A 12,164-nucleotide genomic window follows, 5' to 3' on the forward strand; every position below is an offset into this window, starting at 1 on the left:
CGCCGCGTCGTACACGCGGGCCGCCTCGTGCACGGTTCGGAACGAGCCGAGGCCGAGCCGGACGTCACCGGACTGGATCTCGGCGGAGTACCAGCCGCTGGGGCGCTCGCGGACGCCGCAGTAGCCCGAAGAACGCCGGCGGCGCGGCGGCATGGTGGCACGGTGGTGGCGGGAAAAGCGGCGAGAAAGAGTGGCGAGGTGGCGAGGAGGAGGGCGTGTGGCAGTGTGGTTGAGCGCGTGGCGAGCGCCGGATTTTATAGGCGCGCGCGAAGCGGCGCGCCAAATCTACCGCGCCAGCTGCCGCTTTCTCCCGCGCGCGGTAGTTTGCCGCCACCGCTGGAGCGCGCGAAACCGGGCCGCACGCGCTAAAAACGATTTTACCGCGCGGACGCGTCTTTTGGCGCGTCTGTTGGAGATGCTCTTAGACTTTGGTGGTAGTTCAGAGTTATAATATGGACTTCTCTCAAAATGAAAAAGGAAACGAAACTTGCGTCGTGGTGTCCATGGACCGTCATGGGCTGTAAGTGAAGGGTTAGTTATGGATGTATGCGTGTGGGCCTACGCTTTCCTGAGTGGGTAAGTTGAGGCGGCCCAAAGCATACGCGCGCCAACTCTCTCGCTCTCCCGCCTGAAACGCGCGCCATTTCTTTTCAGAGTCCTCTGCCCTCTCACGAAGGGGTATCGTATCCCCCACACTTCCCCTCTGCCTGCCGCTCCTCCTTACTACCAACTTCCTCCAGCGATTTCCATTTTCCGGTTGATTCGCCCGCTGTCCCCGCAAACGGAGATCGAAATCCCGAGGTACGGCATCTTTCCGCAGCCTGGATGGATTCACCGAAAGTTAAATCAGATTTGTTTCTTTCTCTTGGATTTTGCCCCCTTTTTTATTTGAAGAATACACGCCCATCCAGTGCAATTTGAGCTAGATTTCCTGTAACATAGTGAACATTTCTTCCGATCTGCTAGAGTGTTCGTTTCGGTAGAGTACGGTTTTAGCTCATCTTCTGCGGTATGGGGGTTGGCGTACGTGGTGCTGGTTAATTAGGGTTCTAGATGGCCGCTAATTCACGGCGTGTTTCATCAGTAAGTCAGGGGTTTCTAGCCCTTCTCTGCTTCGTATGGGGACACTAGTGAAGCGCAATTTAGGGTGGTTAGATCTCTAGATGGACCATGTAATTTCGCTTTTGTTGCGGTGATTTGTGTATTTTGTATGTTGAATTTCTCTGACATTCCTTTTTGGTGTCCTTTGTGTGAAGATGGAGGAACCTGCGAGACTTGCTTCAGATCCTAAGAAACTATTCAGCAGGATCGTGGATGGTATCCTGGCAGTGGCAGAACAAATCCCTATAGAATCTACTGCTGGGTGGGCTAACCTCGCGAATGTAGAAAGATGGGAGAAGGAAGTTCAGTGGATAACATTGATGTGGCAGAGTCGGCTAAATGGGATACTAGGGGATCAAATGGGCTCTCAAGGAATGATCCCAGCACTTTCGTTTCTTGCTGATCTCAAACGGAATGGTCAGCATGGTCCGTACATGATAGTTACTTCTATGGATCACAATGGTGTTTTGTCCTGGTCGAATTTTATAAGGTAAAGTTTCTAGATTTACATTGTATTTCACTGTTAGTTGATGCCTTACATGGGGATACCTTGTTTCAGGGAGCATTCAAATATGAAGGAAATGGTTTATCTTGGAAACCGATCGTGTCGGGCAAGGTTGAGGAAAGAGTTTGGGCCCAAAACTGTTGGCCCTGATTTCCCCATCATAGTGACTACATATAACATGGTCCTGGTAGAACAAAAATGGCTAGCAAAGTGTGAGTGGAAATACGTTATTGTGGACGAGGTGATGAAAGAACACATATCTAAATCATTGTCCTTTTTATCATTTCTACCGTTTTTTGTATTTAAAAGTCAGTTCCATACTTCTTTTTCCAGGGTCATGAACTGAAGAAATGGGAACGTGAAATGTTGGAGGAGGTAAAGCGCCAGCCAATGGGTCCAATGGGTCATAAGCTCCTTTTGATGAGGGAACCTTTTCAAAATAACCTAGCTGAGCTGTGGTCACTATTGAACTTTGCTCTGCCTGATGCGTTCTCATCTCGTGAGGGATTTGATTCATGGTATGATTTGCTTAGTTAACACCCAAACCATTGACGACCCCTTACCTTATGCACATTCTATACATGCTATTCTGTGTCTGATTCATGTTCTTCATGAGCTGGAAACACTCCTTGTTTGTTATATTCATAGTTAGCTGAATTTTCTGGTGCAATATTACCCATCTTCCAGAATGGTTAACTTTTCATGTCATCGGCCCGTTGTTATATTAATAGTTTGGATCATTTGTGTATAAATTCAACAGAATAGACATGTCGTGGTTATTCTAGCCAAGACATCTATCTAGATTTGTTGAGGTATAATGGTCCTAAGGATTACATATTTGATTAAACCCTCTGCTGGGCTATAGAATCAATAGAAGATATGCCAATGCCTTTAAGACTTGGCTTTCTGATGTAATCTTTAGCCTGCCAGGATTAGTCTTTTTCATTTGTTCTTTTGTTTCTTGGTTTCTTTGTCTTCTCTATGATGAACCTGTTCTCTGTCTTTATATAAAAGTTGCAGTGAGTTTTACCTCACTGTTTTGCTTCAAAAAAAAAGTTAGTAAACCGATGTGAACAGATCTGTGAAACTAGGGATATACAAATTCTCTTACTATCTGTTATCTGTTGGAAACTAATAATTGCAGTGATTTCTCTATTTAAATACTACTCTTGGAACAGATTCATTATTTACTTAGATACAAGACACATTATGATGGATGCCAACTAAAGGTTCAGTTTTACAGAAAGTAAACAAACTAAATGCTACAGTTACCAGCTTACAAAACATTATGGTAGGTTTATACTTCATATAAAGACTCTTGGAACAAATATTCTCCTATAGCTGCATGTAAAAATTATATTAACTGTATTGTCGCTAAATTGTCTACTAAACATTATTGTTGATTTTATACTTTGTATTTTGCTTAACTCTGTTGTATATTGATGAAACCAAGTAACATTGAAGTGCTTAATATAGATCTACAGAACTTATGTCTGCTGAAAACCTTACTGATGAATCAAGTACCATTGATATCTTTCTAGCAATTATTTAGGCATAGTTTGGTTGTCATTTTTGTTACATTGCAACACAAAGACGCTGAAGCTACTCATTAAAATATTCTATGTATTACTTTTTTTTGCCTCTGGCTGACAACAATCTTCTTTAAAGGTTTGATAAATCTGGGAAAGAAGTTGAGGAACAACAAACTGAAGAGGAAAGAAGGACCCTTCTTTCAAAGCTAAATGCCATTTTGCGCCCATTCCTTCTACGGGGCATGGAGCGGGACGTAGTAAAGAAGACTAAAGTTGTCCAGAACTCGGATGCAATTAGTGTTACATGCTCAAATGACCATGCAGCAACAAAAGGCGCAAGGACTGATGCTGGGAGTTGTCAAGAGGTAGCAGCAAGAGTTGTTGGTGTTACTGGTGATGAAGTAGGCCTGGAAGTGGAAGCTAATAAGGCTATTAAGAGGCCACGAACAAATGATGTATCTATCTCCCTGGTCAGCGAAAGAAATCCGACTGTGCGTGTGCAAATGGCGAAGTCATCTTCCTCTGAATCAATCTTCAAGGCACTCAAAGAGATACCTTACTTGGCCCGTACTGATATTCTGAGAGCCTACAGTTGTCTTATCCGTGATGATCGCCTATTGGAATCTCTTATGGCGCTCCCAATGGACATGAGAAAGGATTGGCTGCTCATGGAGATTGGAAGCAAGTAGTACTTTGTTCCATACATTGCTCCAGCAGTTTGAATGTACTTGCATGTTTAATTAGATGTTGAACCGTGGACTAGGTAAACTTTTGAAGTCATGCTCCTGATGCTCCCCTCCCAAGTAGTGGTAACTAGTCTCGCTAATGTTGGAACGATGTCTGCCATGGACCAGGTGCCATGTATGTATACATGGAGTTATTATCGTGTCGCCCTTAACATTTTAACTAGTATGAAGTCTGCTTATGTCTCAGCTGCAGTGTCATTTACATTTGTGACGCGTGATAAAATTGTCGCAATAAACTGCTCAGATACATGTGTTTCTGCTACTTCTTTCAGTATCGATACATCTGTCAGCTTTCTGCAAAAAAAATGCTAGAGGTTTTAACTTCGAGAAATAAATAATGGAGTGCCTGAATAGTGAAACAAATGTGTATTTGGACTATTAGAGTCCAAGGATCTGAATAATGGAAGGACAATTAATAAAAATATCCCCTGAAATCAGAATACACTAAATCAACTAGCAGGGCACAGGGGACTTTGATGGCAGATGTCAGTATACTGTATACCAGCACGTCATCTCATTGACAAAAACAGAAAACAGAGCAAACAGGATTGACCTAAGGAAAATCTCTACGAATACCCTTACGACAACTGAAAATATACCTACATATTAAGTGTGCCATTCCCAGATGGCAGCCCCTATTGTGATGGGGGTGAAGTACTTCACCAATCAAGAGGCTTTCAGGCTTTTCTCTTTCTCGGTGTACCACTACTTAGTTATAGAAAGCCCCAACCTTTGTAACTTTCAGTGTGTTCAATACAAATGAAATGGTGTGGTGCTTTACCTTAAATAAAACATAAATAATAAACAAAGAACACCTTTGGTCTACATATTCTTCATTTTTTCCGGAAGATAATTTGTTGTGTTCAACACAATGATTGTTAGTTCACTTCGGCATCACAGTCGGGGTTAAATTCTAGTGGGCTTGGTTGTCAGCCCTGTAAAAACTTTGGGTAAGCGTTCCTACTCCCAACAGGGAGACGCATAGGTTATATATTGATTGATGACTTGTGTTACAAGAGTTGGCAGAGTCTTATCTAACCAACAAGAGATATTACAGGAGATCTTAAACAGGAGATAGAAGGAGATACAACACCTAACTACTCCATCGAGATATAAGAGATACTCAGCCCAACAGCCTCATAACAATGTGTTTAACATCCTCCCTTAATCTGAACTTCTCAACTTCAGATTACGCTTGAATTCTTCAAACAATCCTGTTGACAGTGCTTTGGTAAATCCATCAGCCACTTGATCCTTTGAAGGTATAAACCGAATCTGCAATTCTTTGCTAGCAACTCTCTCTAACAAAATGATAATCAATCTCAATATGTTTCATTCTAGCATGAAAAACAGGGTTGGCAGAGAGATAAGTAGCTCCAATATTGTCACACCAGAGACATGGGATTTGTGTATGAAATATTCCAAGTTCTCTGAGCAAAGACTTGACCCATATAATTTCTGCAGTAGCATTAGCTAGTGCTTTGTATTCTGCCTCAGTACTTGATCTTGACACAGTGGCTTCTTTCTTTGCACACCAAGAGATTAAGTTGGGTCCAAAGAATACTGCAAAACCACTTGTAGACCTTCTGTCATCTAAGCAACCTGCCCAGTCAGAATCAAAAAAGGCACTAACAAGTGTAGAGGTTGATTTGGTAAACGTTAGTCCAATGCTTAGTGTATTCTTCACATATCTCAGTATACGTTTAGCAGCAGTCCAATGAGCAGAGGTAGGTGCATGAAGATACTGACACACGTTATTTACAGCAAATGAAATATCAGGCCTCGTAAGTGTCAAGTACTGAAGTGCTCCTATCAGACTCCTGTATTTAGTACCATCCTCTTGATTCAAAGGCACACCCTCTGTGAGAGACAACTTTTCTGAGCTGGAGAGAGGAGTTGGTGACGGTTTACAGCCCTGCAATCCTGCCTTGCTCAAAAGATCAGTGGCATATTTCTCTTGAGAGAGATGAAGACCACCTTCCTGGTTTCGCTTGACTTCAATACCAAGGAAAAAATGTAAGTCACCAAGATCTTTTAGAGCAAAATCTGCCTGTAAATCTTGCAAGAGCTGTAACTGCCTTATTGGAGGAACTTGTGACAATAATATCATCAACATAGATAAGCACAAAAATAGTTGTGTTGGAACGGCGATAGATAAACAGAGAAGTATCAGACTTGGAAGGAACAAAACCAAGACTTTGCAATTTGGAGCTCAAGCGAGAGTACCATGCTCGTGGAGCCTGTTTCAGTCCATAAAGTGATTTATCTAGTCTGCAGACATGGAATGGCCTGTTTGGATCTTCAAACCCAGGAGGTTGTTTCATATATACTTCCTCTTCCAGAACACCATGAAGAAACGCGTTCTGCACATCTAATTGACGAAGGCACCAGCCACGAGAGACAGCAATAGAAAGAACCAGATGAATAGTTGTTGCTTTAACAACGGGACTGAAAGTATCCTCATAATCAAGCCCATACCTCTGTTTGAATCCTTTAGCAACAAGACGTGCTTTATAACGGTCAATGGTACCATCTGACTTCCCTTTGATGCGAAAAACCCACTTGCAATCAATAAGGTTGGTACCCGGAGAAGAAGGAACAAGGTGCCATGTATGATTTTTCTGAAGGGCACAAAACTCTTCATCCATGGCATGTTTCCATTTTGGATCAGCAAGCGCTTCATGAACAGTGCGAGGTTCTCCTGTAGACGTATCAGATACAACCAAGCCATATTTAGTTTTATAATTAACAGAAGTAATGGTGCCTGATCGAAGTTGTGTACGAGGTGGTTGTAGCGGCACAGAAGATCCACGAGCAGCAGAATCCGCCTGGACAGCTGACAGAGGCGATCCCGAGGCGGCTGTCACGGTCGCTGTCGCGGTCGGATCATCTGTGGCAGAACCAGAAGGCGTTGGAGTAGATCGCGCCACAGAAGATCCAAGGGGATCCAGCGGCGCACGCTCGGGTGGAGCGCTGGTCCCGCCTGCGGTCCCGCCTGACGCAGAGGCAGGCTGTCGCCTGGCGTAGACGCACGGAGATGGCGCATAGCACCCGGATGGTGGGTCCCGGCTGGTCGGGTTGTCCCCTGGCGGGGGCTGGCGCGTCCGCCATGGTACGGGCGGCCGATCCCGAAGCAGATCCGGACCCAGTCTGGTGCAGCGATCCCGAGGAGGATTCGGCAGCAGTCTGCCGCACCGATCTCGCGGGAGATTTAGCTGGATTTGCTGCATCCAAATCAGGGGCATTCTGCACAAGATTTTCAGAAAAAATTGCACCATTCTCCATTCCATTTTCTGCACTGTTCAATCCTGTAGCAGGAAGCTCGTAGGGAACCAGAGAGGAATTAGTCAATATGGAATCATCATTATGAACACCCACACAATCATAGCTAAGAAGATGAGAAGGAAGAAGAAGGATTTCCTTCTTGAGAAGAGCACCGGCGTTGGGATGGAGTTTTTCAAAAGGAAACTGGGTTTCGTCAAACACAACATCACGAGAGATGTACACACGTCCAGTGGATACATCAAGACATTTTACCCCTTTGTGTTGAGCACTATAAACAAGAAAGACACACTGTTTGGAGCAAAAGCTAAGTTTTCGAGAATTGTATGGACGAAGGTTGGGCAAACAGGCACAACCAAACACCCGAAGAGTTTGATAATCAGGTGTGACATGCAAAAGGCGTTCAGTGGGTGTTTCATTGGAAATAGTTCGACTTGACCACATATTAATGAGATGAACGACGGTAAGAAAAGCTTCATCCCAAAATTTGAGGGGCATAGAGGCATTAGCGAGAAGAGCTAACCCTACTTCAACAACATGCCTATGCTTGCGTTCAGCGGAGCCGTTTTGTTGGTGTGCGTAAGGGCATGACACATGGTGAGATATACCTATTTGTTGAAAGAAGGAATTCAATTTTTCATACTCACCACCCCAGTCTGACTGCATGGCAAGAATTTTGCAATCAAACTTGCGTTCAACGAGGGCTTGAAAATTGTGGAAAACTTGAAACACATCTGAATACTTTTTAAGAAGATATATCCAAGTATATTTGCTAAAGTCATCAATAAAGCTCACATAGTAAGAGTGTCGACCAACAGAGGTGGGTGCTGGGCCCCAAACATCAGAGAAAATAAGTTGCAAGGGTTTTGTAGACACACTAGTAGAGACAGGATATGGTAGTTGATGACTTTTTGCTTTTTGACATGAATCACACACAGTTTCTAAATTTCTCTCACCAACAACTGGGAGTTTATTCATACTAAGAATTTGATGAACAATAGCAAAAGACGGATGACCTAATCGACTATGCCACCTTTCAGCAGAAAGCTTGATGGCACCATAGACTTGTTTATTGAATTTGCAATACTTGGGAAGCAACGAGTAGAGCCCTTGCACACAAATACCCCTATGAAGAACCCTCTTCGTGACCCGATCCTTGATCAAAAAGAAGAAAGGGTGAAACTCTAGAAACACATTATTATCAAGAGCAATTCTATGGACAGATAGAAGATTCTTAGCAGCATTAGGAACATGCAAGATGTCATTGAGTTCAAGATTTGTGTGTGGGGTTTCAATGATTGATTTTCCAATATGACTAATTTCCATACCTGGACCATTTGTAGCTGTGTAGATTTGATCATTGCCACGATACTTTTCATGCATCGTCATCTTGTCCAACTCTCCAGTGATATGATTAGTGGCACCTGTATCCATATACCAATTTGTATCTACACCATATGACATGTCAGCAGCGGCTGCAACTTTTTTTCTTTGAGAATTGTCCTCAGCATAGCGAAAATCACAATCTTTAGCTATGTGGTTTGTTCTTTTACAGATTTGGCACTTCCCTTCATATCCCTCGTAGCCCTGGAAATTGCGCCCCCGATTGTTGTTGCCGGGGGGGCGCCTTTTGTTTCCACTGTGAGGGTTGCCCTGGTAGTGGCCGCCACCCCCACCAGAATAGCTGCCACCACCACCATTGTGGTAGCCGCCGCCGCCCGGATAGCCGCCGCCACCACTGTTGTTTGGGTGGTAGCCGCCGCCACTTCCCTGGTTGCCGCCGCTGTTGTGGTAGCCACCGCCGCCACCGTATTGTCCTCCGCCTCCTCCGTACTGGCCGCCTCCACCACGGGATCCACCACCACCCCCACCACTCGGCTGGTTTTGGTAGGTTTTGGTGTTTCCCTGACGACCACGAGATGCAGTATTCGCCGATGACTTGAAGGATCCGGCGTTTGTTCCATGGCCCGCTGATCGAAGTTTGCTACCATGGAGAAGAGGATGTCGACGGAGACCGGTTCTGTCCTTGCGTCGAGCGCCGAGATAATGGGCTGGTATTCCATGTCCAACCCAGCGATGATGAAGGAGAGCAGTTCATCCTCGCCGATCGGCTTGCCCGCCGCTGCAAGCTCATCGGAGAGGGCACGCATGTGACCAATGTATGCAGCCGCCGTCTGGGAGCCCTTCTGGGCGTTGGTGAGGGCAACTCGTATGTTGTTGGCGCGTGAGAGAGACATGGCCGAGAACATGTTCCCAAGCGTTGTCCAGATCGCATGTGATTTCTCAAGCGAAGCAACCTGGACGAGAACTTCTTTGGATAGGTTTCTGAGGAGGTAAGCGACGATTTGTTGGTCTTGGATGAGCCATTGGGAGTAGGAAGGGTTCACAACAACCTGATCCTTCCCTTCGGCGTTTTTGGTGGTAAGGGTTTTTGGTGGTTCTTCAATGGTTTGATCTAGGTAGCCGAAGAGGCCGGCACCCATGATCTGCGATCTTGCCTGTGCGCGCCATAAGATGTAATTGGTTCGGGTAAGTGGCTCGGAGGTGTTGTAGTTGAGGCTGGAGTTGATGGCGGAGGAAGAAGAAGACATGGCTGAAAGCAGGCTGGGGTTTTGGCGCAGGTGGAAGGAAGGTGGCTAGGGTTCTTGGCGCAGGCAGATCGATCTAGATGTGGCGGAAGAGGTTGCTCTGTATACCATGTAAAAACTTTGGGTAAGCGTTCCTACTCCCAACAGGGGAGCCGCATAGGTTATATATTGATTGATGACTTGTGTTACAAGAGTTGGCAGAGTCTTATCTAACCAACAAGAGATATTACAGGAGATCTTAAACAGCAGATAGAAGGAGATACAACACCTAACTACTCCATCGAGATATAAGAGATACTCGGCCCAACAGCCTCATAACAATGTGTTTAACAAGCCCTTCACATTCATCTCCAATGGATCTCTTTCACGTTGACTACAAGTATACTATTATTCCAAACACGACCCCTCGAACAACTAAAATATCCACGATAGTTCAGTTCTTTGTCAGCTATTGCTTAATTCAAGGAATGCGTGTTCAAGTGTGCAACATAATAATGCACCTTTGCTAAATCTCAGCCGCATGAAACTTCCACGTGTTTCAGTCAGTTCCAGAGCACCGGCGGAGATGAAAAGGGGTTGTCGATACCGATGAAAAGGGTTGACTGATGGGGGTGGAGGTAAGCTTTAGGTATGGCCCGGGCAGGGACAACTCGGCGGAGGAAGGGACACGAGAAAGACGCCAATCATGTGTGATGGGGCGTCGGGCAGATAAATCAACCAAAGCTGTCTAAGATTTCTAGTTGCTCGAGGAATAGACACCCCTATAGTAATGAAACTAATAAAATGTTTAGATATTTCAGGTCTTCATGATTATCTGATTGGACACTTTTCTATAACTATTTGATTGAACACTTATCAAGGTAGTAATCCCTCCAAATGGCACCAATCAAGAGGCTTTCAGGCTTTTCTCTTTCTCGGTGTACCACTACTTAGTTAGAAAGCCCCAACCTTTGTAACTTTGAGTGTGTTCAATACAAATGAAATGATGTGTGGTGCTTTACCTTAAATAAAACATAAATAATAAACAAAGAACACCTTTGGTCTACATATTCTTCATTTTTTTTCCAGAAGATAATTTGTTGTGTTCAACACGATTATTGTTAATTCACTTCAGCATCACAGTCGGGGTTAAATTCTAGTGGGCTTGGTTGTCAACCCTTCACATTGATCTCCAATGGATCTCTTTCAGACTAGCCACGGTGGAAGTAACTTCAGCAGTAACATCGAGTCCAACTCAGCAAATTTGCTTATGTGGCAATGAGTTAATGAGGAGAGAGGTAGTTACAGTAACTTAGCTAGTTACTGTAACATCACATGTCCCAATGCAATATGAGTCTATAACCTAATAAATGAAGCTTTGCATGTTACCACACTTATGTTACTACCACTATGAAGGTAGTAACATAGTCTAGGGTTTTGTGTATGTTACTAGTGCATGTTACTATGCATTGTGGCTAGTCTCACGTTGATGACAAGTATGCTATTATTCCAAACTCGACCCCTCGAACAACTAAAATATCCCCCGATAGTTCAGTTCTTTGTCAGCTATTGCTTAATTCAAGAAGCGCATGTTAAAGTGTGTAAAATAATAATGCACGTTTGCTAAATCTCATGAAACTTCCTCTTGTTTCAGTCAGTTCCAGAGCACCGGCGGAGATGAAAAGGGGTTGTCGGTACCGATGAAAATGGTTTACTGGTGGGGGTGGAGGTAAGCTTTAGGTATGCCCGGGCAGGGACAACTCGGCGGAGAAAGGGGGCACGACAAGGACGCCGATCACGTGTGATGGGGCGTCAGGGAGATAAATCGACCAAAGCTGTCTAAGATTTCTAGTTGCTCGAGGAATAGACACCCCTATAGTAATGAAACTAAAATGTTTTAGATAGTTCATGTCTTCATGATCATCTGACTGAACACTTTTCTATAACTATTTGATTGAGCGCTTATCAAGGTAGTAATCCCTCCAAGTGGCACCGTTAGCAGAGCTCTCCCTCCAGCTCCATGAAGTTAATTAGTCTCACACGAAAATTTGTGGCCGCCGGATGGGATTTCAAAGGACAGGATGGGATTTGGTGTGACGTTCGGATCACTCTAGAGGTTCATTTGCAGCAACACCCTGCGCTGTTGACATGGATTTTGACGAAGATAAAATAAAATGCATAAACCACATAAAATACAAGTGCAAAACGACAAAAAACGGTTTTATGATGAAAAGAATCAATTAAAAAAAATATAATCAACCGCTCAATCGACGATCGACAAAAATAGGCATATTATATGTTCGAACGTTGATAATGCACACATTAAACCAACAATTATGAGATATGATAAAATAAATAAATATTCATAAAGTTCTGTCATGTATGTACGCGCATCGTCGCCGACGGATATTGATCTAAATTTTCACCATCA

At 44.1% G+C, this 12,164-nt stretch overlaps 1 protein-coding gene across 1 annotated transcript; it reads left to right on the plus strand.

Moving 5' to 3' along the window:
- Positions 1-670: 670 nt before the first annotated feature.
- On the plus strand, positions 671-4,070 carry LOC123133355 (ATP-dependent DNA helicase DDM1-like). The gene is made up of 5 exons (XM_044552846.1): positions 671-801; positions 1,257-1,591; positions 1,661-1,847; positions 1,940-2,124; positions 3,275-4,070. Exons 2-5 carry the CDS (start codon positions 1,257-1,259, stop codon positions 3,825-3,827), a joined length of 1,260 nt encoding a protein of 419 aa, XP_044408781.1. The 5' UTR covers positions 671-801; the 3' UTR covers positions 3,828-4,070.
- The last annotated feature ends 8,094 nt before the right edge of the window (positions 4,071-12,164 follow it).

This window comes from Triticum aestivum, chromosome 6B, assembly GCF_018294505.1.
Source record: "Triticum aestivum cultivar Chinese Spring chromosome 6B, IWGSC CS RefSeq v2.1, whole genome shotgun sequence".
Lineage (NCBI taxonomy): Eukaryota > Viridiplantae > Streptophyta > Magnoliopsida > Poales > Poaceae > Triticum > Triticum aestivum.

Coding starts and splice junctions, on each gene's coding strand:
- LOC123133355 (XM_044552846.1), top strand. CDS start 1,257: ATGGAGGAACCTGCGAGACTTGCTTCAGATCCTAAGAAACTATTCAGC. Junction 1,848..1,939: donor AATACGTTATTGTGGACGAG/GTGATGAAAGAA, acceptor TTCTTTTTCCAG/GGTCATGAACTGAAGAAATG. Junction 2,125..3,274: donor CGTGAGGGATTTGATTCATG/GTATGATTTGCT, acceptor TCTTCTTTAAAG/GTTTGATAAATCTGGGAAAG.